The following is a 27,356-nucleotide window of genomic DNA, read 5'->3' on the forward strand; positions in this document are numbered from 1 at the left end:
ACAAGCTTGTGAGTCTGACTTGACAACCAAGACGATGCGGCCATGCAATGTAGCTCAGATACATCCATTGCAAACCAGACGATTTGAACGACTTTGCGTAGTCTGTGAGGGCGAGAGAGTCCAGAGACTAAAGGATCTCGAATCACTGAACAGCAAAATCCACCTCGAGCCCTGGCGATGGCAGTTTAAGTACCAAGGTGGAAGCACCTTTGTGCAGCAAGAAGATATATCCAAGGGAGCCGTTTCCAACACCGTTGACGGGATCGCACGGGGCGTAACTACAACGTTGAGCAACCTCATCACTAGCAACCCAGGCTGGACGAGGGACTGGAAGCGGTAGGAAATTAGCATTGTTGATCGAAGTCGTGGTGGTTCAGACCAATTGAAAACATCGAGATGGTGATGATCAAGTCACGTGGGTTTAGCGCGGTTCGGCTTGCGGATCTCTCGAAGCTCGACTTCACAGCAAAGCGCGACAACGAACTGCTATTCCCGCCGCCAATTGACCACTCCAAATCGCACGAACTCCCTCGCAGTCACTTTCGAACGCTCAAGTCGACGTCGCACAGCGTCTAACCACCGCAATGCCTACACCGGAGTCCGCACTGTTCCTGGCCAAGAAGCCAAAGGTTGCGCCCACTTTCGATGGGGTCGACTACGAGGACAACGTTGCCTTCAAGGGTGCACAAGATGCCATCATCCGCGAGCAATGGGTTCAGAGCATGATGGCCAGGCTGGTCAGGGAAGAGATGGGCAAGTGCTACAGGAGGGAGGGAGTCAACCACTTGGAGAAGTGCGGGCACCTACGAGGTACGGCGCACTCACGAGCCCGCTCCGCAAATACTGTCACTGTGCCATTCTCAAGAGTGCTTTTAGTGACGATCGGAGACGCGGGACTGGGTCAAAGTGAAATAGGTCATTGCTAACGGAAGCTTGACAGAGCGCTACTTTGAGCTTCTGAAGGACGCCAAGATCAAGGGCCACCTTTTCCAGCAGCAGAACTACAACGATATGTCGGCATCGAAGCCATAGAACATCCGTCTCGCGATACTTGGGGATATGAGAGCGAGACTAGTAGAAGGTCGAGAGAGACACGTGCGCAAAGACTACACGCACTTGTGAAGATACGAATTCAGGTATTGGACAAGCACTACAACCAGAGAGGATTACTCATGTCAATCTGCAAAAGCAGACCTGTACATATACCTGGCAAACAAAGAGAGGATGAACATGCATGATTTTGGTTTGAGACCAGTTACATCATACTCGTACCACATGCACTGTGCTCTTTCGTCAATCTGTCTTGTAGAACGATATCCGCTGACGGTGCAAAGGTCTACCGGCTGCTTAGTTGACCATGTCCAAGCCATCATGATGCGGCCAAGACTAGCGTCTTAGAACCCCACTATGGCTGGGTACCTGCATCATACCATGAACAACGCACCACAAGATGCCGTTTCCTTTCGCGTTGCCAACCACCTCAAGCGTAGCATTTACCGACTATTTCAGCAGCAACACGCATCCCTCTCTACCGAACTGCGCAACAACAGCTCGAGGCGTGGTCCGCGATGTTCTGAAACGCCATAAGCGCATCCCTCCTTCCTCGCAAGCCTCGAACTTGTCGACCATACTCTCCGCGCTCAACGATTACATTCCATACCTGTTCGCATTAGATGCCGGCTTGAGTGGTACAGCTTGCGCTGGAGAAGAGATTGACTTGATCCTGGTCAAAGAGCTGGAGGTCGAATGGCGCTCAACACTTGGTACTTCAATACCTGGTCGTGAGCCGGCAAGAATCAAGCTTAAAAGCCTTGAGAGCGAGCTTTGTTTTGTGCTTTCGACTCTGGCATACGTCTACAGTCTGCAAGGTCGAGCACAGCTGCACATTCTCTACAATGCTACGCTTCCAAATCCTGAGCAACGCGCAACGGCGATAGGGGCTGCCATGAGGCACTTCCTCGATGCAAATTCAGTACATACCTATTTGGTCAACAGAGCAGGACAATGGCATACTCAGCCTGCGGCGATAGACATCTCAGCTGCTGTCATGGGCGCGCTGGCTGAGCTCACTATGGCTGAAGCTACACTGATCACAGTCCTCAAAGACGACCCATACCCAGCGATCGTGATTGAGGACAGAAACAAGGACAGCAAAGACTGGATGTTTAGAGGGGTTGAGATACCCAAAGTCCGCGCGCATCTCTTCGCCCGCCTGTGCCTTGCGTCCTCGGAGCATGCAGCCAAAGCTCAAGCGATGCTTGGCCAATCTTCGAGAGTGGGCGATGATTTGATCAAATACGTCGACGACCTACGAAGAACTGCAAAAGGCAAGGCATGCCGTTTCCTAGCCTGCGACTCTGAAGCTGGAGGCAAGACTGGAGAAGGTATTGCCTGGTTGCGCGGTGCAAAGAAAGAATTAGGGTTTGCATCTTTGGGTGTGGATCAAGAGAAGAAGTCTTTTGGTTTCTCCAAACTCAAGAAGGAGTTTCAAGAGAAGAAAGAAGACCGCAAGATCGAGAAAGGCGAAGGGTGGGGTACGGATGCAGGAAAGTTTGAGGAAGGTCGCATTGTCGACATGTTAATGAAAAAGTGGGAAAAGATGAACGATACGGTGAGTAGCATGAATCTTCGAGAAGCTATGTTGCTAACACGCTTACCAGGTGGGTGTTCAAACGATTCCGCCTTCGGAGCCGCTGCTCGCAAGCATGCCATCTGGTCGAGAATACCACACAGCAAAGATGTGGATCGTTCCGGCTCTTGATGAACATTCGCTCGTTCGCATGAGGGCACCGCCTGACCCCAGTGAGGCATTCGAGGGCGAGGAGGAAGATAGCGCAGACGAAGATCAAAGAACAGCTCCAGGAGCCTTCCCCGCCCATCCTACAAACACCAGCTACTACTGAAGTATCATTCGGTCTCCGCACGGTCTTCAGTACGCCCCGGATAGCAAGGCCTGCCTGCTGGTCATGATCTCGATCTGATAGTTCCTGTCGGATGAGAGGCTGATGATACCGTGGGTACAATGACAAAGTTGCTACCCCACGATTTTTGACGCCCTTCACGCTGCCAGTTTCAGCGACAGTGAATTGACGCAGCGTTTGAATACACGCTTTACGTTGTCGTGCAGCTTGTGGGTATCGCGCCCGTTCCACGCCACGGGTAGGACCGTCGCAGAAGACCCAGTCCATTCCCGTTTCAGTAGGTCCAGCCGCGCGGAATGAGATCAGCCTGAGTGCTCATGGTTAGCTTGTAGATACCGGAGGAATTCCGTATCAAAACGGCAGCAATCTACATGAGGAAATGAGTCCTGATACAATCAACACAATAGCAAACAATTAAACGTAAAGATCCTTGTAAAGCGAACAATTTGTTCTTTGTTCTGAGTTTCGTGGTCCTCTTGTGGCTGTAAGGGCGCATTGGCAATGTGTCTGGGCAGCTGCTTGCATCACCGGGAATGCCAACCCAGCAGGCAAATCATCCCCACACCCACGCTAGCGACCCCAATCATCTCGATAAAGAAGATAGGCATTCGAGCCGTCTCAGCCCGTCATTCGTGGCCCAAATCCCAAACTCGGCAAGTTTACGCTGTACCCGACAGATAGGCGCACATTCGTACCACTGTATCGCGCTTCGCCATGAACCTGTTGCTAAGAACGGCGCTTCGCGTTCCCCGCTCGTGGCTTGTGGTCACGACTGGGGGCAAGATTGGCAAGTGACCTTGATATAATGCATGCCAACTTCGCTCGTTGTCCAGCTGTGCAACCTAGCCCTCTTATATCGTTCAGCTCGTGCCTGACGTCGTTGCTGCTCTCCCGTTGTCTTTAGCCTGCCGTCAAGCCAGCCACCGACATCGCTAGTCTTGTGAATGCACGGTCATGGCATCCATTCACAAGCACACCGTAGCAGACGAGCCTGTCAGCAGCGTCCTGCCTGGAGGCGATGTGCCGTATGATCCAACCCACGAGTACAATGCAGACGAGGAGATTCTGGCAGCGCTGGGATACAAGAGTGAATTCAAGAGAGAGTTCAGCCTCTTCACGACTTTCTGTGTAAGCTTCGCAGTGTTAGGTCTTTTGCCGAGTTTTGCGAGTACATTGTACTATGGCATGGGATATGCCGGAACCGCTGGTACGTTGAATCATCGTTGTAGCCTACCCTATCGCTGACATGACCAGGCATGGTATGGGGATGGATGATAGCTATGATCGGCATCCAGTGCGTGGCATGTAGCATGGCCGAGCTATGTAGCTCTATGCCAACAAGCGGAGGGCTGTATTATGCTTCAGCAGTCCTTGCGCCCAAAGGCTGGGGCCCATTCGCTGCGTGGATTACAGGCTGGAGTAATTGGCTTGCCCAGATCACTGCGGCACCGTCCGGTCAGTACATGCGGGCCTATGTGTATGCGTCGATTGTGTCAACTGACTTGCAAGGCAGTGAACTACGGCATTGCAGCTATGATACTTGCCGCAGCTTCCATTCGCGATCCTACCTACACCCCAACCAACTACCAGACCTTCCTGCTTACCGTCTTCATCATGATCTTGCATGCCATCATGTCCTCCCTACCAACTCGTTGGTTGGCGCAGATCAACTCCGGTGGATCGACATTCAATTTCGTCGCCCTCATCGTCGTCATCATTCTCATCCCAGCTGGCACTGACCGTGAGGAGCGTGGCCTCCCTAAGTTCACACCATCTCGCGAGGTCTGGGGCGATATCTATGAGGGTACCTCCTTTCCAGCAGGCATCTCAGTACTGATGAGTTTCATCGGCGTGATCTGGACAATGAGCGGATACGACAGCGCATTCCACCTTGCAGAGGAGTGCTCGAACGCGAACATCGCAGCACCTCGCGCTATCGTCCTTACCTCCGCCACTGGTGGTATCTTCGGGTGGGCTCTGCAGCTTGTAGTTGCATACACCGTGGTGGACATCGACGCCGTACTGGAATCCGACCTTGGCCAGCCATTCGCTGCGTATCTCATGCAATGCATGAACGAGAAGACAACGCTTGCTATTCTCGCGCTGACCATCATCGCTGGTTTCTCGATGGGTCAGGGTTGTATGATTGCTGCGAGTCGAGTCACTTTTGCGTATGCGCGCGACGACTGTTTCCCGTTCAGCAACCTATGGAAGCAGGTGAATAAGCACACACTGACACCGGTCAATGCCGTATGGCTGAATTGCGCGGTTGGCATTGCTTGCTTGCTGCTCATTTTCGGTGGAGAGCTGGCAGTCGGAGCGCTGTTCAGTATCGGCGCCATCTCTGCCTTTGTGTAAGTCTTACCGCACCTACATGGTAGACCCCGTCATCTAACACATTTAGTGCTTTCACGATTCCAATCTTCATCCGTGTCTTCTTTGTAGGCAACCGCTTCCGCCCAGGCCCGTGGAATCTAGGGCGCTACTCCATCCCCACTGGCGTCGTCGCTTCTGCATTCGTCGCACTTATGGTACCAATCCTGTGCTTTCCTAGCGTCACAGGTGCAGATCTGCACGCAGACGAAATGAACTGGACTTGTGTTGTGTACGGTGTGCCGATGCTTTTGGTATCGATTTGGTGGGTTGTGTCTGCACGAAAGTGGTTCAAGGGCCCAAAGGTCAATGTCGCGCACATGATGCTCGGAGACGAGCAGCAGATCCTGGACGGTCAGAATGTGCAACGATCGATTTCTGGTGGATCAGGAGATGGAGTGCCCGAGAAGCTGCAAAAGGTAGCATCTCCCTCTGCCTGATGCGGAAGTTCGAGTAGTAAATCGGCCAAGGTAATTATTAGTTATGCAATACATGTGTTACCTCACAAACGTGGATTCGTTTTCGTTAGTGAGCTCGGATACTTTGGGTCGAAGAGAGGGTGGAGACGCTTGGCCTTTCCCGTGATAGTTGAAAACTCTATCAAAGCAGACCCTCATTGAACGACGAACCCCCATGCGTCTGCGATGGGAATTTCTCACTGGCCGGAAGGATAATTGTCTAGGTATTTATACTTTCTAATTGGTCCATCTTCCATCGATCACATCTCTTCCCAACGAACAGTTGGATATCTTCGATAGTATAGTGGTCAGTATTTCTGCTTGTCATTCCTCGGAACAGCTCGCAGGAGGCCGGGGTTCGATTCCCCGTCGGAGAGATACGATTCTTTTTGCGCATATCGAGGCCGTGAAGTGGTGTGTTGCGGGCAGACTCGTTCATGGGTTTTTTTGTGGACTTGGGGCTGAACCGAGGCTCACGTGTGGCACTTCCAACATGCGACTCCTCAACACCAACTAACTTTTATTATGCTGGCGCCTGAGATTAACTGACTTTGTTTGACTGAGCCTGTCCGGAAACGCACTTTCCAGGCTCCGTCCCTTCTCGCGCCATTGACCTTGGCCAATACAAATTCTGCAAACTGTTGACGTACATCACTGTGGCACACTATCTAACACCGAAGCCGGTGGTCGTTTATTGCATTGTTCATTACAATGCTTCATGGCCGAGGTCACAGGGGTCATTGAAAGTACCTAAGTAAATGACAGACATGTACATCAAGTGAAACGACACGTCTGTCCACCAGAACAGCATACACACAGGGCAGAGGTTTTTTCATCTACGACGACCGTTACTGGACATTTCAACCAGGAGCCCGGGCATTGACCGAAGATTTTAAGAAGATCAGGCGATCAAGCAGACAGAGATGCACGCCGCATGCCACCGTTTCAAGTTTTGATGTTGACAAAACTCGACTTTCCAGCACATGCGTTTAGATATCGTTGGGTTTGGACAACATATGGGAGAAGACATGGCCAGTACAGAATGAGAGAAAGAAGGCTTTGTACGGAACTGTAGACAGTCCAGCGCAAGGACACTCGTACGATGGAGGGATAATCAAGCAAGATGTTCGTACTTTCTGGTGATCGCTTGCAGGAACCCACGAGTTTTCGATTTGCGACAGTGGCCTTTTCTTGAAGAAACTTCAAAGTCTAAACAGCAGCAGGGAACATGTTGTGTTTGTCGTATAATTTTTGAGCTAAGCAGACATGGAGTGGCCGCTCACATGGTTCTGAATTTTGTCCATCTCCAGAACAAGAAAGATTTAAGTTGAGGGTTTGGTGATTTGGCGAGGAGAAGACTGAGTATGGGCGGCCTTCTTATATAGCACTTAGCTGGCAGCGGCAAGACATGTGTGAGCGAAGCTCAATTTTCAGAGTTTTGTAAGCGTGATGCATATCAGTTCTTTTGATCCAGAAAAGAACATCGTCTAGCTTGAGGCAACAAGTCCACTGCCGATCATGAATTCGGTGGAGCAAAATCTAGGCTCCAAAGACACGCTAAACATGTAATTTATCGATACATTTCGAGGATAAAGGGCGGGTAAGACCTGTGGACGCCATCGTCTTGGTTGTATCATCATATCGGAAGCAGGAACATCTGCGGGACCGTTTCGCCTTTAGGAGCAGAGAGAACGCTTTACGATAGACGATGCAAGTAACAGACCTAGTATTAAGCTACCCTTCTCTGTGGAAGATGATGATGGCGACAACAGTACACACATGAAGTGGTCCTGTTGGGTTCAGTGGGAAGCAGAAAGGCCTCTCACATGACTCTTTATCTTTCGTTTTTCGTATCGGGACATCGGTGTTTTTTTGATGCAACTTGCAAAAGCAAATATTTCGTCGTCAAGTTTACTAGTTCGAAGGGAAACAGAGAAGCCGCGCACACATACAACATTTCAATCATTTTTACCATGATTTAGTCGTATGTATCGAAGACAAGCAGTTCTCGGAGCGACGAGGGCTTATTTATGCGTTGACTCAGAACAAACGACAATGCCACCAATGATATGACGACCATGCTTTAGCTCAAGTCATTCATCGAAACCGGGGGAACGATGTGGAGGTAACATAAGGTTGCGGATGATGTAATATTGAACTAAACATATTGCCAGTACATGCTCGCTGAAAACCAGAATGCTGGTATGCTGACACACTCGCTGTCCTCCATACTACAGACATGCCTTGGAGACTAGTCCAGGACGCTCTCACCAGCCTTCGTTGCGTCCTTGGCGTCCTGGGCTTGTGTCTTCTGCACGTCGTCCTTCTTGGGCTCTTCTTTCTTCAGCACATCGTCCTTCTTCGGCTCTACTTTCTTCTCATCGTCCTCCTCGTCGTCTTCCTCATCCTCGCTGTCTTCTTCTTCCTCGCTTGTCTCTTCGCTACTGCTTTGCTTTGGCTCCGACGCAGGAACATCGTCCTTGGTTGTCGTAGGTTTAGTCTCTGTAGACTCAACGGCCTTGGTCTCTGCAACCTTAGTCTCTTTACCCTCTGTTGTAGCCTTGGGCTCCGCGGACTCAGTAGCCTTGGCTTCCTTGGTCTCAGTAGCCTTAGCCTCCACTTTCTTTGCCTCGGTGTCAGCTTTGGCCGAAACCTCGCTCTTCTGGTCGCCGCTTACTTCTTCCTGTTCACCCTCTTTTACGCTCTCGCCGACCTTACTCGCGTCCTTGGGATCCTGATCTTGGGTCTTCTCTGCCGCCTTTGCCGTGGTGGAGTCTTCGCCGCTTTCCTCCTCGCTGCTGTCCTCGCTGCTCTCCTCTTCATCATCCGAGCTTTCTTCCGGGCTCTCCTCCTTCGCCTGTGTAGTCTTTATCGGACCAGCGGATAATGCAGGGTTCCCTGCATCGACGTGCATCGACGGCGGTGCGTGGATGGGCTTTTGCTGTTCTAGCTTCGGGGCGGTAGTAGGTGTCTCGGGCAGTGGTATTGAGCGTGGAGAGAGAATTTCGGGGGCCTCTGCCTTCTTAGGCTCGACTTTGTTCTTCTCTGTTGTATCGGCGTTCGGCGACATGGGTAGCGGTGTCGACTTCGGGCTTAGGATATTGGCGGGGCTATTTGCGTTTGTCTTCTCGGTCAACAACGGGTTTGTTGTTGAGATTTTGACTGGTGTAGGCTTTTTGCTCGCGGCCAACTTTGCTGCTTCAGCGCCCATTTGTCTGATTGCAAGGTTCTGCTCTGCGCTCGCAATAGGGGTGTTCTCCTTTGCCCTGCCTCCAATACCACCCAACGATCCGAAAGCGGGACCGGCTGACGATCCGAACGAGAAGCCACCCGGTAGTGCATCAGCAAGCGGCGGCGGCGTTTTGCTTGGTACAGGCTCGAAGAGAGATGTGGGCTTTGGTGGATAAGCGGTAAAGGCTGTGTCCACGCCTAGTGCTTCGTGCAGTTCGTCGTATTCGTTCCACTCCTCGATTTCCTCGATACCCTGTGAGACGCGATCAGTAGTCGTGCATTTCGAGCTTTACTGATACATACGCCAAGTACATATCCCTCCTTGACCAGCAGCGGGAGCTTCTTGCCAGCTGCCCGCCTCTGGAACAGCTTCTTGCCCAATTCATGTGTTGCAGTGTCGAGACCGATGAAAGGGATCTTGTTCGCTCTCAGAATCGTCTCGATACGCGACGTTGCCGTAATGATATGGGAAGAGCCAGCGGTCAAGGATGTGAAGAGGTAGATATTGGGGTCTTTGTCGAAGACAGCGAGTTCGGCCATGCTGGGCGGTGTGAAGCTCCGAGGAATGGCGGGGTAGCTTTGGAAGACAACACAAAGATATAGAGAATCTGAAGGAGAAGCAGCAGAGTCGGGCTTAAGTGGAAGAAACTCTTATCGTCCAGATTAGAGCCAGGGGTTTCAAGATGAGCGATGCCAGGTCAGTGTTTGGCATGAGGCCATTGCGACGGTCGTGGCGCACCCCTCCCGCCACGCAGGGTCCCGCATGGAATCCTTGTCTGGCCCCACAAACGTGCATAAAAGGAACAGTAGAGTAATGATGGATTTGAATTGCAGAATGGAGTGAACGATATTAAATATTACACCAAAGTGTGGCTGGCCAATATATCAAATAAACGTGAAAGTCAATGTTGCTACGCGCCTAGCTGCCGCTCGCCCTTCCAGCAAGAGCGGTCATCAGCGCATCCTGCACTTCGAACTCCTCGAGGACTGCGCCGAAGCTGTGCACTGTCAGCAAATGCTCGTTATACAACGCTCGGACGCACTCACCCATAGCAGCGCACTTTGGCGACCAGCTCCTCTTTAATGGCGCTGATTTCCGCCTTTGTGAGTGTCTTGAAGTTGTCATTCTTCAAAATCATCACCCATGCCATGATGGGTGTGATCTCGCCGTCGAGAGGCAGCCTGGCGCTGAGATCAAGCAGTTTCATCAGGTCTGGCATCGCAACATCCGGCATTTGATGCGGGTACTTCTCCTCTGGGTGATGCGCAATATGCGAATCGGGTGGCGCGGTCGCCATGAGCGCGTGCCCGCTGATCGTTTCTTCAGCATCGTGGGCCCGTACCATGAGGAATTGCATGTGGTCCATGCAGGGGCGCTCGAGACTGCAACGCGCAACCGTCAGACAAGGAGCGTTCCAAAGTAAAGAAATGAACGTACGGAGGATGGTGAACGAAGGGAAAGAGGTCACGTAGCAGGCCTTATACATTATTGTTGGGGTGGAGGAGAAAGGTAGGGCGTTCGGTCGTACGTTAAGACAAAGTCAACACCGATCTGGTCGTAGTCCAGTCCGCCGACTTGTTGGTTTGGTTGCATAGCTTGTGTGTGCATCGCCGGCGGCATCATCATATCCTGTGATATCGATCCGTTCCGGTGATGAACGCTGGGTGGTGAAGTGTATCCAGTTGATACAGACCCAGGCCCATATCCAGATACGCTGCCGTTTGAGCTGTACGTCGAGCTTCCGACGTTGACAGTCAAACCATTGATGGGGCTTGTGATGCTATCAAAAGCAATACCATGAGCCATGAGCAGCTCTCTTAATCGACGGTTCTCTTCAGCATACTGGTCTCGTTCTCGGCTCGTTGTACCAAACGTTTCTTTGAGGCGAAGAACCTCTTGTTCAAGAGCTTTAATATACATCTCTTTCCGTTCACGATGTGTGCTGAAGATCACGTAAGCGCGTGTCCGACATCATCGGACAAATTGACGTACCGTTGTGCCTGTCGGTTGAGCTCTTGTCGACGAGTCAAAGCCGGTTTGCTGTCAGGCTTGGGGCCTCTTCTTTTGGGAGGTTGCCCATCTACTAAGAATAAGCCAGTGGCAATATTATCGTACGTCTTACGGACCTCGTGTTGTTTTCTTCTCGCTCAGGTTCTTCAGAAATCCAAACTGTGAAAGCGGGCTTTTTGATTCACTGCCTGCAGATGACCACTGCCCTTTGCTCTCCATTGCAGACACAAAGCCAACCGAGCTGTCTCTCCGGCATCCCTCCGGCGGACACAACGAAGGTCGGCGGGATGCCTGAGGAGTGTACTCGATGGCAGTGTCGCATGGAGAGTAACCGGGCATCATAGTCAGCAAGTCTGGCCAAGATGCGCGATGTATGTTTGACATTGTAAGCCGTGAATGTTGATGACAATAGAAATTACAGGAGATGTACGCAATGGCCCCTAGAATGGCATGACAGAGGCATGGGGATGTATATGTAGGCCTGCCTTGCGCATGGTACACCGAGGACGTGCATAGATGCTCATGCCCGGCATACCCATAGCCGTGGGATAATTGGACAAATCTTATGCTGACGTCTGTACAGATAGTCTTGGCGAGACCTGTCTTGTCTCTACAGTGTGTCTGTAGCTGCGGTAGAAAAGAGGGCGGATAGATGCTTGGCCAGGTGACGGAGGATGGGAAGCCTTACGTATCGACGGAGACAGTAGCGCAGCTCAAACAAGTCGATCTCAAACGTGGAACGGGCAAAGCATGAAAGGAGTTGAAAGTATACTCACCACTGCCGCTGTTGTAGTCACCCATGCCAGGGTCTGCCTTGATAGCAGTCGCCATTTGTTTTGAGTTACCAGAGAATACCCACAAGGAGTTGAACGTAGTCCCTAACGATGATGCTCGTGTACAGTACTCTGAGTCTGGGTTGATACGTGCTAGAGGCTGTCAGTCAACGTTCAACCCCTGCGCCAATCCGAAACACACACAGAACAGTTACTACCGCACTTTGAGGTTGACAGGCAGGACCCAGCGAACAGGAAGCCGGGTTACAAGATGTGATCAGAGTCACTAGGAACAGAGGCCCAACGCGCAATTGTACAGGAAATGTGTTCCGAGAGACGTGAAAAGAAGTGCAGTGGCACAGTTGCGTGGTGGCTGAGGTTTTATCGAGCCGAATGATGGTGCTGCCAGCGTCGCAAGTGGGGGATCTAATAAGGCAGTGGAAACCAAAAGAGCGAGCGGGTTGCAGCCAGAGAGAAGCCTCGGAAGACGCTCTTACACTTACGGAGGAGTCCTTAACGCGGTCGAACGGGCTCAATGCGTTGCGCGAACGAGTTCATCGGCGAAAGGAGCACAGCCCCCCGACTGGATATTTGGAATTGAGTGTCGAGCCTGAGTATGCACGGAACGAGCCGGCGGGCACTGGATCGACTTGATCCGAAAGTAGCAGTGTGGCCTCCGGTGGTGTTGACGAGTAGATTTGTGGCTCTGCTGGTCCAGACTCCAGAGGGGTTACTGACTTGATCGGCGACCGTCTCGTGCTAAGCGCAACACACGACAGGAAGCAAGGAGTTTGACAACAGCGACAGTTGAGGGTTAGGGAGAATAATAGTTGCGCCGAGGGCATGCAAGACACGATTTGTTCTTTTGATGCTGATGGCTGATGCGTCCGTGACGACCGGTCTGGCCTTGCTGCATCCGGAACAAGCCATGTGCGCCAGGAAGATCTCGCCCGCGACCACTCGCAAAGATGACGCTGCCCAGCCCCCGAAGTTCATCGGGCTCGGATGTTCCGCTCACATCACTGTTCATCACGTGCACGGGGCAGGAAGCACGATCCGTCCATCCACGGCCTTTTCTGAGGAATGGCGGGTACAACGCGGATGGGCAGGAAATTCGCTAGGGCATATCGCTTGCCACTAGGAGTATTGGCCCGATCTCCTGCACAGAAGCTCTGATTGGTTGGGCTGAGCTTCAATCCACGCATGACTCCCAAACCACCCAGGCTCTGGGTGTGTGTGAGCAGAGTAGCCGACTAGGACATTTTGCATCCTTAGAAAGGGACCCAAAGGTACACGAATATCTAGACTCGGCTGTTTATCACGTAGGCGGCCGATGAAATTGACGCTGTGGTCGCATGTATGATGGGATTGCTTGTTTGTTATTGGCCAATTGTCTTTGATCACCTTGTCGAGTTACCTTCCCCTACTCTCGAGCCATGCATGCCCCCCTTTGTCAAATGGTCCTTTACGCCAACCTGCTCAAAGCTTTGAAGACAGTCACGGCTTGTTTCCAAGGATACCCTCGATCTCCTCCATAATTTCTGGTGTCAACTTAGGAAGTAGCTTGAGAGCAGCACAGTTGTCATGAACCTGCTGCACCTTACTGGCACCCAGAATCACGGTCGAAACGTTGGGGTTCTTCGCGGCCCAGGCAAGCGCGAGCTGGGCGACCGAAGCGTCGAGCTTTTCGGCAACCTTCGTCAACTTCCTGACCTTCTCGATCTTCGCCTTTCCTTCATCGCTCTTGAGCCCATCGAGGGTGTTCTTAAAGAAATCCTTGTTGTTTGCGAAGCGAGAGTCTTCTGGAATGCCCTCGTTGTATTTGCCTGTAAGGAGACCAGATGCAAGCGGGCTCCAGATCGTAGTGCCGTATTGGAACTTCTCGTATAGGGGAGCGTACTCCTTCTCGAATCGTTCGCGGTGGAAGGCATTGTACTGAGGCTGCTCCACAATGGGGGCAATGAGGTGGTATTTCTCTGCGATCTCTGTGGCTTCTTGGATCTGAGCTGCAGACCACTCGGAGGTACCCCAGTAGTAGGCAAGGTTCATGTGGATCGCCTGCGTGAAGGCCTCGACGATCTCCTTCATAGGTACACTGGCATGTGTAAGTGCTGGTAAGATTCCGAGAACGCATTGACTTACTCAGGGTCGTGGCGGTGGGCGAAGACAACATCGACGTAGTCGTGCTGCAGACGCTTCAAAGAGCTCTTCAGGCCCTCGATGATGTGCTTCTTGCTCAAGCCGCGGGTGTTGGGCTCTTTCCTCGATGTTCCAAAGAAAACCTTGGTAGACAAAACGTACTCGTCGCGCGGCCACGCGAGTTCAGCAAAAGCATTTCCCATTTCGATCTCGCATTGTCCGGCCGAGTAGACTTCAGCGGTATCGAAGAAGTTGATGCCATTGTTCCAAGCAGCCTCCATGATCTCCTTCACGATGTTTCCCTTTTGCTACGAGGGGTGTTAGCTTCGTTACTTCACCTCAATCTCAATCAACTCTTACTGTTCCTCCGTACGTTAACCACCCCCCTAATGAAAATACAGACACCTTGAGACCGGCAGGTCCCAGGCGTCGGAACTCCATATCCTTGGGATCAAACTTCGATTCGACGGCAGGCATTGTGATGGTTGTGAGGTATTGGTGAAAGGTGTTGGAGAGATGTCAATGGAGAAAGCTCAGCTGCTCTAGAAGTACCGCACCGGAGTTAAGAAATATGACGTTTGTCATGCCCCTCTTACGTTGCATGATAAACGGCGGACTAGGCATGTGAGGCGGATACTCTACTACGCGGCAACAATATTGGGGCAACGCACAAAAACTACACAGACTGCTTTTGTGCCTACAATATAGGTAACTTAAATAGATCCCAGCTTTTGGTATTATACCAGCGACAAATTCTTCATGAAGTTGGTCGGCTTGGGGGTCGCTTATCCCCCGTTCTTTCTGAGGCCCCCACTGCGATGATAGCCCCGCCATTTTCGGTCGAGTTCGAAAGCGGAAGGTGCTCCCATCGCTCTACTAAAGTACATTTAAGATCTCGTCATGACTGCAATGAGCGCGGCTGGCGATATAGCATTGGGAGTGCAGCATTTAATTATTGGTGTCGCTTGCTGATGCTGTCCATTACAAATATGTGAAGCGAGCGAATTGCAGACGATTCTCTCTGCCGTGTAGAATCCTTCAAGCCCGCCAGAACGCTCGTCGGAGAGACTCAGATAATACGCGTTTAAGATCTCCATGACTGCAGTGAGCGCGGCTGACGATACATCATCCCAGGTCCACTGTGCAGGATCAGCCTGACGCGAGCGTGTTACCGCTGCAGCTTACTTATGTATGCTGCGGGTGTGACTTAGCACAAACAGCCACACATGCGCAAAGCCCGTGGAAAATACGAAGCTGGTGCACCTAGCAAGAACTGGTTGGAGTTAGACGGACGCGGTTGGCAAAAGCTTAGTACTGGGGCCTGTTTCGAAACACAGGTGTCGCAGGAAGGGATGACAGGCGCGGAAAACCTAGCGAATCACAGCCCCAGGACGGGTCAGCACTTGACCATTCACAATCACCGCACCGCAAGGACTGGTAGGCCGTTGACGTTCAGCTCAATGCACCCCTGAGCACAAAATGCTTACTCCGTAGAACAAACATGGTCAGCTGTGATTAAATAGCTGCCTTGCCTCCTTCCACGGCCCTTCACGCACTCACTCAGCCACCTTGCTCTCACTCCTTCGCTGGTCGAGGAATTCATACTTTCATTCTCAGTCATTCATTCAAAAGCAGCCGTCGCTCGTGCCTTCCGCTTCACAGATTCTACATCATATCAAAAACGGTCCAACTCTATCTCCAAGTCTCCAGCCCTACCAAAATGCTCTGCAAGGCTTCCATTATCTTGGCCGGTGCCCTCGCACTTGGTGCCCTCGCCGTACCCATTCCCGAATGCCCTAACAGCCAAAACGACAATACATCCACCTCTCCTGATACCAACACCAGCAATCCTGTCGGTTCTGTAACCGCCGATCAGCTCATCAAGATCGCGCCCGCGACCGCATCCTGCTCTGGCGCAGATTTTCCCGAGGAATGTGTAGATGCTGCCACCGCGGCTACTGCCCTCAACAAGTCCTTCGACACGTATGGTATTAAAACTGCGGGCGAGAAGGCAGCGCTCATCGCTTACACCTTGTTTGAATCCGGCAACTTCAAGTACAGCAAGAACCACTTCCCTGGTCGTCCCGGACAGGGAACCCGCATGATGGCTATGCCTCCTTTCGTTGCCAAATACGCCACTGCTGTAGCCGGCGCAGATGCTGTCGCTACGGCAAGCGCTGCAGGAGGTGACGCTGGACTGAACGCTGTCCTGGCGCTTGTCAACAGCGATGATGCGACGAGCTTCGGTAGCGCGGCCTGGTTCTATAGCACTCAGTGCACTGAAGCTGTCAAGACTGGTGTGGCCGCTGAGACCATTGACGGCTGGCACAACTTCTTGACAGTGTGTGTCGGTACTACCTTGGACGAGACACGCGACACACCATGGGTTGCCGCCAAGGCTATCATTCTTGGTTGAGTCTTAGCTGAATGAGCCTATGGGCAAACTGAACTTTTATGATGATGAGTGTTCTTTCTTGGGAGCGATGGAGCTGGGAGTATCCTTATATCTTATACCACTTGCACAAACAACGAATTCAAATTCAAACTTTTATTACTCTATAGCTATCTCCTGTCTTGCTTCGTCATGTGCATTTGATGATGTGCAAAGTAGGCTCGACTTCTGTTGCATAATGCCTACCCGATGCAGACCGTCAAACAAACGCACTCACGTACGCTTCATATCTGAACGCTACAACAGACGCGTAATTCGACATTGAACCTGGAGACAGAACACATGTCCAATGACTGGAACGCTCGAGGGTCTATATTCCAGGCCTGTTTAATCGCTTCGTAGCCACAATAGCGCGAGCCTTCTCCCCCTTGGTGTTCGAGGCCTTCGTGCAGTAGCGCTCGACACCATTATCTAATATATTCCGAGAAACAAGGAGTATTCTGATCGCTGTTTCGCGTGGATTCACTGCATTGTCCTATTCGAACTGGACTCTACGAATGACGAACAACAAAGATACAACATGATCGTGACAGCATGTGCAGAAGACATCACGCACGAGGTTATGACGACGACGAAGAAGAAGAAGAAGAAGAAGAAGAAGAAGCTGATGAACTCGTTCTGGCTTGAAGAACATACGATACGATCTCATTATGATTAACAATACTAATTCTTTTCCAAATTTTATATCCAATGCCTTCCATCTGCGCGTCCGCCCAGTGCATCGACAGCAAAGGCGCCGATGTCTTCATACCCCATGTGCTCGCTACATTCTGGACAGACACATCTCTCTCGTCTGTCAATGCTGTTCTCAACCCATGCCTGCATACAGGACGTGCATGTCGAGGTCTCGTGCCAGCAGTTCGCCGTGATGCGTCGTGTACTGAAGTCATCGACAGGTCTCGATGTCTTGCAGAGGAGACATGCCCGCTCAAGCATTGGTGTGCCACGCCGTGGTGTGGAGGACGATGTGCTTGCAAACGCAGGCTGAGGGGGGTGACATATTCGTGGGCGAGATGAAACTCAAGCGTGAGTGTGCAGCGCTTGAACCGCTTGTTGGTGATGTTAGGCTTGAGGCCATGTGCGAAGAGAATGTGCTGCTGCGGTGGGAATGCAGCGATGTGGGTCGACTCTCAAACGTCTCGCGCGGCGAGCCTGGACTGAGAGGCGAGGAGTAACCATGACCCGGAGACAGCAGTGGGTTGCTGCTCTTCCGTCGTTGAGGATTGTTGAGAGGGTTGGAGACTGAGGCCGGTGGGCTGGGCGGCGCGGCGTTCGAATCAGCTGTGCTAGCCCAGGGAGCGAATGGAGGTGGCAAGACGGCAGAGCTGCCTGTTGACTTGTCGAACGTCATGGCTAGTGGGGAATGCTGAGGCGTCGGCAGGAGATCGAGGGGCTTGAGCTGCGATTGAGGATGTGGTGATGGTGTAGACTCGACGTCTCTATGAGACTCATTGTATGAAGAGTAGCGGTGGGTGATGATGGGAGTCTGGTTGGTCAGTTGAGGTGCATTCTGGCTTACACGCACAAAGTCCTCAACGACAGCAGCCCTGTCAAGTTCGTTGGCATTGGAAGCACGACGCTTCACAGGCTTTGAAAACTTGAGTATGTTTGGTATCGTGGACCATCGATGTTTTGCTTTGTTTGTTCTCGCGGCTTTGGCTGCCTTTTCTTTTTCAACCTCCTTCTCTTCTTCACTCAGCATCCTACCTCCAATGCGCTCGAATGTATTCTTGCGTGCAAAGGGCGGCGCAGAGAAAGGCACTGACGACTCTGCATAAGTATCAGGCTCATGTCTTGTCTCTTGTGAAACAATCTTTGTGTCCTGCTCGATGTGCTCGTCAACTACGATACCCGGGTTCTCACCAGACATCTTGCGCGAGAAGTTCGGGTATGAGTTCAACCGAGAGCTTCTCGACGATGCTATCTTCGTCTTTGATCGATTGCGTGCATGATATGTTGCGAATGACAAGGGCCGCGGCCTGCCATCCAGCCATGGCTTCTCCATTGACTCAAAGCTCTCTCGCCCAGAATCGTATGACTCGGAACGCTGCGGCTGCGTTATCGTTTGCGCTGCGTGTGCCGGGGCGACCCATGTATGGGGATGGATGAGACGGAGGTCTGGCTCGCTCTTGTCAATGGACGGAAAGATAGGGGCTGAGGTCAATGTAGGCTTTGCGAGGAGGTTGGGATTGTCGAGACGTAGTGACACAGGTCGTTGCTGACGAGCGTTTTGTTTCAGGGTATTTGACAGAGCAGCCCATTCTGGGGATGACGAGTATGAGGCTATCGACTGTATCTCCTCGTGGTTGTAGGACGGCGGCATCCAGTCTATCGTCTCTGTTCGCTTGATGTCGAAAGATTTCTCAAGCTTGCTGACCTTAGGTTCCGCGAGCTTTTGTACGGCCTCCACCGAGTCGAAAGACGCTGGAGACGGTCGATCTGGCTTGTTCCATCGCTTCTGTGGTACCTCAGGTGAGATGTCGTACTCTTTGGTGACGTGACTGTCTCTATTGACGGAGGCAGGATTAGCACTTGTCTGAGGCATGACGGACGGCCTGAAGTCCTCGAACATCGAGAGCCTTGACGGCTGCTCGAAATCGAAAGCTGAATGCCTCCATTCCATGTCGAGAGTGTCGAGTGAAAAGCGGAGAAGGTAGGGATTAGGGAGTGGTAGAAAGTAACTTACTGGCGTGTGTGGGTCTTGGGTGCCTCGAGGGTTCGAGGGGAGTCGTCATCGGTCTCTTTCTCAGACTCCACATCTGAAACATCCAGATGCGCATAGAGCGGCTTCTCTAGCCATCTTGTAGTGATCGATTTCTCGCGGTGCAATCTTGCTTCTTCCGAATCTGCAATTAGGCCCAGCATACGCTGCGCTTTCGCAGTGTCTCTGGTAACTGGCCGAGGGTGTCGCAGAGCAGGGTGCTGCGATAGGTCGGGCGCTAATATGGGCATGGCCGTTGTGGATCACCGCTATTGAATTTGCCAACCAGCGATAGAAAGGTTGCAAAAAGTGAGTGAATGGAAGGCAAAAACGAATGTAGGCACGAGCAAAACGATAGGGCGGCGATCAAGAGCTACTGCATGTCGACGGCGTGGGACTGTATTGTGATTATCTGCATTCGTGATGCCACCCTAAGGCAACCTAACACGAGGGCTGGGGTCGCACGTCCAGCCCACCGCGTTATTGCGGCTACACAGGACTTGACAGAACCGTTTCAAAGATGCAGACCGTGCAAACAACGTTAGCCCACCTTACACGGCAGGATGGTCTGTTCATTCGCTGTCGGACGGAGGATTTCAAGGTTGTGTTGTCATCTACGCCCGGCCCGCAGGCGAACGATCCAAAAATAGCGCCAGGAATACGTGAGCGCCGCGACGCTTGCAGCACCGAGTATTTCGAGGGTTGGTCATTGTCACGAGAGTGGAATTTACGCGCAAATAAGGTTACGAGTCCGTACCGGCGATCCAAATTTAAGTCACGATAAATTTGAGCTATAGTGCCTCCAGTCGTCGCCGACGGTCACCCCAAGCACGACACAGCCTTTTGCAAGACGTGAATCGCTCACTGCATTTCAACGTTGCACTGTCGTCCTGGTTGCGCGTCGTGCATTGTTGGCCTGCATTGCTTGGTGTCCGGGGTTGGGTCTCCGAGACGATAAGGAATGCCCTAGAGATAGGGTGAAGGTTTGGTGGCTGGTGAATGGCAAGCCTCTCACAATACGCGGAAGCTGTCATTATATGCTGCTGGATGCATCTCATGGCAACGAGCGGAAGCGACGGCAGGGAGCGTTTGCCACTAGTTGAATTGTGGAAGGATGATGATGGAGTTTCTCACTTGTGCATCGTATTGAGGCATGCTGAGTGCTTGAAAGTCGAGGCCTATCGGGTTGTACGGTGTGCGCACTTTGGCTATGTCTGCAACCACACCGAACCCTGCTAAGAACACTAGAAAGCTGTCGGGGATCGGTGAACCGCAGTGTCTGTGTCATCAATGACATATGTCTAGGCATCTGTCTGAACATTTGGTTGACGAGAAACATCTGGGTGACGAGAAGGGTGGCTTGCGAAGCTACACTTTTGTCAGGGTTTTATGGGTTCACCTTTACTCTCATCGCAGCAGACCTTTGATGGTTCATCGTGATCGTGATTGCAGGTGAGTGTAGCACGTGATCATGGACACAGATGTCGCGCCTGGCGCTAGCGCGCCTTCCGCGCCAAGAAGCTCTGCGAAGCTCTGAGGAAAAGTCCGCGACCTACGAACGACCACTTTCCCACCAACCTACCCCACATCGTCTAGGAACGCGCAACACAATGCCCGGTCCGCGCGCAGGAAAGAGTTCTAGGGCCATCGGTCCCTCCGATGGGGGCTCATCCGGCAAACAGTCCCTGAGTGAAGCACAGGACACAGAGTTGTATGGCCAAAGCGACATGTCAGGCTACAACCTGTCTATCGCCGCTGCGGATGGAGACGATGATATGGAAGATGTCGGACTCAATGGAAGATCTCTTGTTGGGCAATACACAGCGTCGAAGGACATGCTAAACGAGTTCGCGCACGGCGATACTGCGGAAGCAGACATCCTCGATAGCCGTGAGAAGCAGGCGCAGATCGCTTCGCGCGAAACCGATTATCAAAAAAGAAGATTCGATCGTAGACTGTCACCAGAACGTGCCGATGCATTCGCGAAAGATGGACAAGGCGAGGGCGCCACGTACAAGGAGGTTATGGCGGAGCGACAGCTAGAGCGTGAGGAGGAGCGCGTAAGGAGGGCTATCGAGGACAAAGAGAAGAATGGTAGCAACGAAGTGTTGGACCACAAGCCTACGCTTAAGGATGATGCACCGGCACCAGTCAACGGCGATAAGACTCCACCTATGGAGAAGAAGCGCAAGAGAAGAAGATGGGACGAGGGTGGCAAAGATGAAGCTCCAGTCGTGAAGACGGAGACGGAAAAAGAGCCAGAGGTGAAGAAGTCGAGATGGGAGACAGGGTCTGAGGAGCAGAAGGCACCAGTACGATCACGATGGGACACCACAGCAGTCGCACCCTCGAGCGGCGCAACCCCAGCACCGGCCACAGGTGCGAACGGTGCGCGCCCTGCGGCGCCCGCATACGCCTTCGGCACAGACATCTCCAACCGCAACGCCCCGCTATCCGATGAGATGCTTGACATGATGTTGCCTGGCGAAGCCGAGGGCTACAAGGTGCTTGAGCCACCACCAGGCCACGAGCCGGTACGCCGACCAGTGGGTGTACCACAACTACCCACAGGATACCAAGGCTTCTTGATTCCAGAAGTAGACAACAGTCTGGCAGCTATGGGCAAGCAGCTACCAACTGAGATACCCGGTGTTGGAGATCTACAGTTTTTCAAGAACGAGGACATGAAGTACTTTGGTAAGCTCACCGATGGGGCGGACGAGAATGAGATGACCGTGGAGGAATTGAAGGAGCGCAAAATCATGCGACTGCTTTTGAAGGTGAAGAACGGTACACCTCCGATGAGAAAGACCGCTCTGCGACAGCTTACAGACAATGCCCGTCAATTTGGTGCAGGGGCGCTCTTCAACCAGATATTGCCCTTGTTAATGGAGCGCACGCTCGAGGACCAAGAGCGGCATTTGCTGGTTAAGGTCATCGACCGAGTTTTGTACAAGCTCGATGACCTTGTACGACCCTACGTGCACAAGATCCTTGTTGTCATTGAACCGCTTCTCATCGACCAAGACTACTACGCACGAGTGGAGGGCCGTGAAATCATCTCCAACCTCGCAAAGGCAGCTGGCCTCGCCCATATGATCAGTACTATGCGCCCAGATCTGGATCATCAGGATGAGTACGTACGCAACACTACAGCTCGAGCTTTTGCTGTCGTTGCATCTGCTCTCGGTATACCAGCTCTTCTTCCTTTCCTCCGCGCTGTGTGTAGGTCCAAGAAGTCATGGCACGCTCGTCACACTGGTGTGAAGATCGTGCAGCAGATTCCTATCCTAATGGGTTGCGCTATTCTACCTCACCTAAAGGGTCTTGTCGAATGCATCGGAGAGAATCTCAACGATGAGCAGCCAAAGGTCCGTATGGTCACAGCTCTCGCCCTTGCCGCCCTCGCCGAAGCCGCCAGTCCATATGGTATCGAGTCATTCGATGAAATTCTCAACCCCCTTTGGACAGGAGCACGCCGACAACGTGGCAAGGCCCTCGCTTCTTTCCTGAAGGCTGTAGGCTACGTCATCCCTCTCATGGACGAAGAGTACTCCAACTACTACACCAGTCAGATCATGGAGATTGTCATTCGCGAGTTCCAGTCACCAGATGAGGAAATGAAGAAAGTCGTGCTGAAGGTGGTCTCCCAGTGTTCGAGCACAGCAGGTGTCACGCCTGTGTATTTGAAAGACAATGTGCTGCCAGAGTTCTTCAAGCACTTCTGGGTACGACGCATGGCTCTCGACAAGCGAAATTATCGTCAAGTTGTAGACACCACCGTCGACCTTGCTCAGAAGGCCGGCGTCGCCGAGATCGTTGGCCGCATTGTTAACAACATGAAGGACGAGAACGAAGCCTACCGCAAGATGACCGTCGAAACTATTGACAAGGTCATCAGCACTCTCGGCGCCCACGACGTTGACCAGCGCTTGGAGGAACAACTCATTGACGGTGTCCTCGTCGCATTTCAAGACCAGACTATCGAGGACCCTATTGTCATTGATGGTTTCGCTACTGTTGTCAACGCATTAGGCGAGCGTACAAAAACTTACCTCCCACAGATCGTTGCTACAGTTCTTGCCCGCCTGAACAACAAGTCTGCTACTGTGCGACAACAAGCGGCGGACCTGATCTCACGAATCACATTCGTTATGCAGAAGTGCGACGAAGATCCACAGCTAATCAAGCTTGCTCAGGCATTGTACGAGTACCTTGGCGAAGAATATCCAGAAGTGCTGGGTTCGATCTTGGGCGCTCTCCGAGCGATCGTCACTGTCGTCGGCCTTCACGCCATGCAACCGCCCATCAAGGATCTTCTGCCCCGACTCACACCAATCCTTCGTAATCGACACGAAAAGGTGCAGGAAAACACCATCGATCTCGTAGGACGTATCGCTGATCGTGGTGCCAATTATGTCAACCCGCGTGAATGGATGCGAATCTGTTTCGAGTTGCTCGACATGCTGAAGGCACACAAGAAGGGCATCAGACGTGCTGCCAATAACACGTTTGGTTACATCGCTAAAGCCATCGGTCCTCAGGATGTGCTAGCTACACTTCTGGGCAACCTTCGTGTGCAGGAGCGTCAATCCCGTGTCTGTACCGCCGTCGCCATTGGTATCGTCGCCGAAACCTGTGCGCCCTTTACAGTTCTACCTGCTCTCATGAACGAGTACCGTGTGCCAGAGCTCAACGTTCAGAACGGTGTTCTCAAGTCACTATCGTTCATGTTCGAATACATTGGCGAAATGGCCAAGGACTACGTATACGCCATCACACCTTTGCTCGAAGACGCTCTCATCGACCGAGATCAAGTTCATCGTCAGACTGCTGCATCAGTTGTCAAGCACGTTGCCCTCGGCTGTGTTGGCCTCGATTGCGAGGATGCCATGATCCACCTGCTCAATCTTCTGTGGCCCAACCTGTTCGAAACCAGTCCTCACGTCATTGATCGCATTGTTGAGGCCATTGAGGGTGTCCGCAATGCCGTCGGTACACCCTTAGTCATGAACTACGCATGGGCTGGTCTTTTCCACCCTGCGCGCAAGGTTCGACAACCGTACTGGCGCATCTACAACGATGCATACGTACAGTCAGCCGACGCCATGGTGCCTGCGTATCCAGCGTTTGAGGAGGAGAAGACAAGGAGGCACGAACTGGATATCTTCATCTAGGAGCGAGACGTTTCGGGCTTCGTTTTGGTAATGTCATCCACTATATATATCCTCTTGGCGTCTGTAATGGAGTTTGGGGCATTGTTAACTTTGTATAAAAGCGATACAGGCAAAACCCGCAAGAAAGGTCTTGTTATGGAGTGGTAGCGGAGCACCAAGTTTGGTAATGAAATACAATCTGTAACCCAATCACGAGCTGATCAAACCCAGATATTCGTGAGTCTCTGTTTTCCATGTGCGTCCGTGCAGTCTGTCTATACGGTCAGTCATACATGCCCCTGCTTTTTGCTCTTAATTCTTTGACAATTTCTGGTGCGTGCGAAGCGTGTATGTCCTCCTCAAAATGCATCTGCCGAGCGTCCAGACCGCAAAATTCGGCCGTCACGTTGGTGACTTCTGCTGGTGGTGCTATTGGTTCTTCAGTTCACACCGGATGCTGGTGATAGAGTCCACTAGATGAAGTGACTTCAAGCACAACGTGTAACTTATGCATATCTACAAGATATTTGCAATGGAGTTCGAATAGGCAGAAAAAAAGGCAAAATAGAGTCCAAGAGACTCCAAGGAGCTTTTGGTTCGTACCTATGCAGCGTATCTGCTCGCAGCGTTCAAATGAAGCTGTCTGCAGCGCGTTGCCATACCCTTCACTTTGTGCGTTGACGATTGAATCTCTGGGATGGAATGTGTAATACGAAGAACAGGCGATCAAATGCTTAGAGATCACGAATGAAAAGCACTGCACCCAAGGACGTGTATGTGCTATGAAGCTCGGGGTCAACCGGTGATGAGGTGGCGCCGCTGACGAAGCATCACGAACGTCCCACAAGCTCGCCCAAGTTACCATGTCTTTCAGGATCCGCAGTATTCTTGCGAGCAGAGTCCAACAATTGACAGAGGGTTCGTCACCCAGATAGACAAGTGTTTGTACTGCTAACACCACCATGACGTCGGTTGTCGTACGCGTACGGTCGTCAGTCACTCGGCTCAGTAATTCGAAGGTCTTAAAAAGAAATAGGGATCCAACTTCTGTCGAACCGCATCCATTGAAGACCTTCAGCTCTTTGGCCTTGACCTATCAAACCAAATCATTCGCATCATGACTGTTCCAAACAATGCTCGCTTCGACTTCATTATCATGGGTGGAGGGACTGCTGGTAATACCGTCGCCGGCCGTCTTGCTGAGAATCCGAATGTCCGCATTCTTGTGTTAGAGGCTGGCGTTGCCGATGCGAAGGATAACGAGAGGATCCGGACTCCTGCGGAAGCCATGCAGCTCAGAAACAGCGAGTACGACTGGGCCTTTAAAACAACCATCGTCAAACGCGACGACTACGAGCGTGTTGAGAAACCCAATACTCGCGGAAAGGTCCTTGGAGGTAGTTCATCATTGAATTACTTTACCTGGGCTCCAGGTTCCAAGGGGACCTTCGACATGTGGGAGGAATATGGAGGAAAAGAATGGACTTGGGACCCCCTTGTTCACTACCTTCGAAAGGCTGTCACGTACTACGATGATGAGAATGCATATTCCCCAGAGATGAAGAAGATCGGTGGTGGTGGTCCGATTCCGATCTCTCACTCTGAGCTTATACCAGAAATGCAACCCTTCCGCGACCTTCTTACCAAGGCCTGGAAGTCTACTGGCCAGCCAATCACCGAAAACATATTCGATGGCGAAATGCTCGGTCTCACTCAAAGTGTGAACACTATCTACCAGGGCCGTCGCTCAGGTAGTTTCCTGGCTGTCGCGGACAAGCCAAACATTACTATCCTGGCAGAAGTGCATTCGAAAGTGCTCCTCTTTGAAGAAGCGACCCGTACCTGTAAGGGAGTGACTGTCATCACAGCCACAGGGGAAGAGCTGAGCTTTTTCGCGACACGCGAAGTCATCGTTTCAGAAGGTGTATTCGAAACGCCAAAGCTGCTCATGCTGAGTGGTATCGGTCCAAAGAGAGAGCTAGACAAGCACGGAATTCCGATCATAGTGGAATCGCCTTGGGTGGGCCAGAATCTCTTGGATCATCCCGGAGTGCCATTTGTCCTTCGTGTAAAGGACGAGTTTGGTATGGACGACCACGTTCTACGCAAAGGAACCGTGGGCCACGATCAAGCTTTGAAGGCTTATGGCAACGGCCATGGAGGGCCTATGGGATCTGGATTCCTCGAAATGGTTGGCTTTCCTCGCATTGACAAATATCTGGAAAAGTCTCCGGAATACCGCGCCGCGAAGGCTTCCAACAATGGACGCGATCCATTCTGTCCGTACGGACAACCACATTTCGAGCTCGACTTTGTCTGCTTGTTTGGAAGCGCTTTCCAGTGGCATTACCCTACGCCACCCACGGGGAGCCATATCACGGTGATGGTAGATCTTGTCCGCCCTGTGTCCGACCCTGGCGAGGTCACACTGAACAGCACCGATCCTCTGCAACAAGCGAACATCAACCTGAATTACTTCAACAATGACCTTGATATTATTGCTATCAGAGAGGGAATCAGATACGCCTACGATATCTTGAAGCATGGGGATGGATTCAAGGACGTCATCCTCAACGAGTATCCCTGGGAGATGCCATTACACGACGACGAGCTGATGAAGCACGCCGTACTCGACCGCTCTCAAACATCGTTTCACCCTTGTGGAACTGCTCGTCTTTCCAAGTGTATCGAGCAGGGAGTTGTGGATCCAGCTCTTAGGGTTCACGGTATCCAGAACCTTCGTGTTATCGACGCATCCTGCATCCCTGTGATCCCTGATTGTCGAATTCAAAACTCCGTCTACATGGTCGCTGAGAAGGGTGCCGACCTGATCAAGCAGGATCACAAGGACATATACCACTCTTAACTACTATCGATCTAGGTAGGTGGTTTGTTGCTGGAGGTATGAGAAGAGAGAGACAGCTTCCTAATTGCCGAAGAAGTGGACCTCTATTAGAGCTTAGACAGCACCATCCTTGCGTTAATTTTAGAAAACCCCGTCCATGTAGCTCCCAATTCATACAACTGATTAAGCGCTGAGACTCTATAACTTCTGCCACCATGCACTCCGAAAAGCGAAATTTGAATAGCCTGAGTAATGATGTAGCACAATGTTGCAATTGTGGGCTGACTGTATTCTTG

At 51.9% G+C, this 27,356-nt stretch overlaps 10 protein-coding genes and 1 non-coding gene across 11 annotated transcripts; 7 read left to right on the plus strand and 4 right to left on the minus strand.

The window, feature by feature from the left end:
* Window positions 1-462: 462 nt before the first annotated feature.
* C7974DRAFT_153688 (uncharacterized protein) lies at window positions 463-1,378 on the plus strand. Its single transcript, XM_046135825.1, has 3 exons — window positions 463-810; window positions 941-1,136; window positions 1,335-1,378. The coding sequence occupies exons 1-2, from the start codon at window positions 585-587 to the stop codon at window positions 1,030-1,032; spliced, it is 318 nt and encodes a 105-aa protein (XP_045999292.1). The 5' UTR covers window positions 463-584; the 3' UTR covers window positions 1,033-1,136; window positions 1,335-1,378.
* Window positions 1,379-3,400, plus strand: C7974DRAFT_153588 (pH-response regulator protein palC). The gene is made up of 2 exons (XM_046135823.1): window positions 1,379-2,611; window positions 2,661-3,400. Exons 1-2 carry the CDS (start codon window positions 1,451-1,453, stop codon window positions 2,901-2,903), a joined length of 1,404 nt encoding a protein of 467 aa, XP_045999293.1. The 5' UTR covers window positions 1,379-1,450; the 3' UTR covers window positions 2,904-3,400.
* Window positions 3,401-3,410: 10 nt separating this feature from the next.
* C7974DRAFT_462382 (amino acid permease-domain-containing protein) lies at window positions 3,411-5,932 on the plus strand. Its single transcript, XM_046146200.1, has 4 exons — window positions 3,411-4,128; window positions 4,176-4,376; window positions 4,435-5,275; window positions 5,326-5,932. The coding sequence occupies exons 1-4, from the start codon at window positions 3,876-3,878 to the stop codon at window positions 5,732-5,734; spliced, it is 1,704 nt and encodes a 567-aa protein (XP_045999294.1). The 5' UTR covers window positions 3,411-3,875; the 3' UTR covers window positions 5,735-5,932.
* Window positions 5,933-6,042: 110 nt separating this feature from the next.
* C7974DRAFT_t50 lies at window positions 6,043-6,129 on the plus strand. The gene has a single exon. It is a non-coding gene; the product is annotated as a tRNA-Asp (tRNA).
* Window positions 6,130-7,890: 1,761 nt separating this feature from the next.
* Window positions 7,891-9,764, minus strand: C7974DRAFT_423003 (uncharacterized protein). Its single transcript, XM_046144362.1, has 2 exons — window positions 9,287-9,764; window positions 7,891-9,236 (listed from the first exon to the last, which is right to left on the minus strand). Exons 1-2 carry the CDS (start codon window positions 9,521-9,523, stop codon window positions 8,004-8,006), a joined length of 1,470 nt encoding a protein of 489 aa, XP_045999295.1. The 5' UTR covers window positions 9,524-9,764; the 3' UTR covers window positions 7,891-8,003.
* Window positions 9,765-9,902: 138 nt separating this feature from the next.
* On the minus strand, window positions 9,903-11,333 carry C7974DRAFT_374673 (uncharacterized protein; the record flags this gene model as incomplete). The annotated part of the gene is made up of 5 exons (XM_046140161.1): window positions 9,903-9,981; window positions 10,031-10,366; window positions 10,513-10,926; window positions 10,977-11,064; window positions 11,111-11,333. 5 exons carry the CDS (start codon window positions 11,331-11,333, stop codon window positions 9,903-9,905), a joined length of 1,140 nt encoding a protein of 379 aa, XP_045999296.1.
* Window positions 11,334-13,106: 1,773 nt separating this feature from the next.
* Window positions 13,107-14,710, minus strand: C7974DRAFT_390824 (voltage-gated potassium channel subunit beta-1 channel subunit beta-1). Its single transcript, XM_046141505.1, has 4 exons — window positions 14,578-14,710; window positions 14,267-14,522; window positions 13,910-14,214; window positions 13,107-13,862 (listed from the first exon to the last, which is right to left on the minus strand). Exons 2-4 carry the CDS (start codon window positions 14,381-14,383, stop codon window positions 13,265-13,267), a joined length of 1,020 nt encoding a protein of 339 aa, XP_045999297.1. The 5' UTR covers window positions 14,384-14,522; window positions 14,578-14,710; the 3' UTR covers window positions 13,107-13,264.
* Window positions 14,711-15,422: 712 nt separating this feature from the next.
* C7974DRAFT_153841 (uncharacterized protein) lies at window positions 15,423-16,452 on the plus strand. The gene has a single exon (XM_046135828.1). The coding sequence runs from the start codon at window positions 15,627-15,629 to the stop codon at window positions 16,320-16,322; it is 696 nt and encodes a 231-aa protein (XP_045999298.1). The 5' UTR covers window positions 15,423-15,626; the 3' UTR covers window positions 16,323-16,452.
* A 514-nt stretch (window positions 16,453-16,966) lies between these two features.
* On the minus strand, window positions 16,967-19,067 carry C7974DRAFT_390828 (uncharacterized protein). Its single transcript, XM_046141506.1, has 2 exons — window positions 17,338-19,067; window positions 16,967-17,285 (listed from the first exon to the last, which is right to left on the minus strand). Exons 1-2 carry the CDS (start codon window positions 18,979-18,981, stop codon window positions 17,040-17,042), a joined length of 1,890 nt encoding a protein of 629 aa, XP_045999299.1. The 5' UTR covers window positions 18,982-19,067; the 3' UTR covers window positions 16,967-17,039.
* A 1,602-nt stretch (window positions 19,068-20,669) lies between these two features.
* On the plus strand, window positions 20,670-24,236 carry C7974DRAFT_308516 (splicing factor 3B subunit 1; the record flags this gene model as incomplete). The annotated part of the gene is made up of 1 exon (XM_046138173.1): window positions 20,670-24,236. The coding sequence occupies one exon, from the start codon at window positions 20,670-20,672 to the stop codon at window positions 24,234-24,236; it is 3,567 nt and encodes a 1,188-aa protein (XP_045999300.1).
* A 1,096-nt stretch (window positions 24,237-25,332) lies between these two features.
* Window positions 25,333-27,081, plus strand: C7974DRAFT_411526 (uncharacterized protein; the record flags this gene model as incomplete). Its single annotated transcript, XM_046143568.1, has 1 exon — window positions 25,333-27,081. The coding sequence occupies one exon, from the start codon at window positions 25,333-25,335 to the stop codon at window positions 27,079-27,081; it is 1,749 nt and encodes a 582-aa protein (XP_045999301.1).
* Window positions 27,082-27,356: the final 275 nt, after the last annotated feature.

The sequence above is a fragment of the Boeremia exigua genome (genome assembly GCF_020726555.1).
Source record: "Boeremia exigua strain MPI-SDFR-AT-0100 chromosome Unknown C7974scaffold_4, whole genome shotgun sequence".
In the NCBI taxonomy this organism is placed as follows: domain Eukaryota; kingdom Fungi; phylum Ascomycota; class Dothideomycetes; order Pleosporales; family Didymellaceae; genus Boeremia; species Boeremia exigua.

What these genes read in the sequence shown, in the direction of transcription:
- C7974DRAFT_390824 (XM_046141505.1), bottom strand. Translation starts at nt 14,383, where the DNA reads ATGCCTGCCGTCGAATCGAAGTTTGATCCCAAGGATATGGAGTTCCGA. An exon ending in GGTTAACGTACGGAGGAACA is followed by an intron (nt 14,215 to 14,266) that starts GTAAGAGTTGAT and finishes CACCCCTCGTAG; the next exon opens with CAAAAGGGAAACATCGTGAA. An exon ending in GCCCACCGCCACGACCCTGA is followed by an intron (nt 13,863 to 13,909) that starts GTAAGTCAATGC and finishes TACACATGCCAG; the next exon opens with TGTACCTATGAAGGAGATCG.
- C7974DRAFT_390828 (XM_046141506.1), bottom strand. Translation starts at nt 18,981, where the DNA reads ATGGAATGGAGGCATTCAGCTTTCGATTTCGAGCAGCCGTCAAGGCTC. An exon ending in TGTCACCCCCCTCAGCCTGC is followed by an intron (nt 17,286 to 17,337) that starts GTTTGCAAGCAC and finishes CCAATGCTTGAG; the next exon opens with CGGGCATGTCTCCTCTGCAA.
- C7974DRAFT_153841 (XM_046135828.1), top strand. Translation starts at nt 15,627, where the DNA reads ATGCTCTGCAAGGCTTCCATTATCTTGGCCGGTGCCCTCGCACTTGGT.
- C7974DRAFT_423003 (XM_046144362.1), bottom strand. Translation starts at nt 9,523, where the DNA reads ATGGCCGAACTCGCTGTCTTCGACAAAGACCCCAATATCTACCTCTTC. An exon ending in AGGAGGGATATGTACTTGGC is followed by an intron (nt 9,237 to 9,286) that starts GTATGTATCAGT and finishes CGCGTCTCACAG; the next exon opens with GGTATCGAGGAAATCGAGGA.
- C7974DRAFT_153588 (XM_046135823.1), top strand. Translation starts at nt 1,451, where the DNA reads ATGCCGTTTCCTTTCGCGTTGCCAACCACCTCAAGCGTAGCATTTACC. An exon ending in GGGAAAAGATGAACGATACG is followed by an intron (nt 2,612 to 2,660) that starts GTGAGTAGCATG and finishes CACGCTTACCAG; the next exon opens with GTGGGTGTTCAAACGATTCC.
- C7974DRAFT_462382 (XM_046146200.1), top strand. Translation starts at nt 3,876, where the DNA reads ATGGCATCCATTCACAAGCACACCGTAGCAGACGAGCCTGTCAGCAGC. An exon ending in GGGATATGCCGGAACCGCTG is followed by an intron (nt 4,129 to 4,175) that starts GTACGTTGAATC and finishes TGACATGACCAG; the next exon opens with GCATGGTATGGGGATGGATG. An exon ending in GATCACTGCGGCACCGTCCG is followed by an intron (nt 4,377 to 4,434) that starts GTCAGTACATGC and finishes CTTGCAAGGCAG; the next exon opens with TGAACTACGGCATTGCAGCT.
- C7974DRAFT_153688 (XM_046135825.1), top strand. Translation starts at nt 585, where the DNA reads ATGCCTACACCGGAGTCCGCACTGTTCCTGGCCAAGAAGCCAAAGGTT. An exon ending in GAAGTGCGGGCACCTACGAG is followed by an intron (nt 811 to 940) that starts GTACGGCGCACT and finishes GAAGCTTGACAG; the next exon opens with AGCGCTACTTTGAGCTTCTG.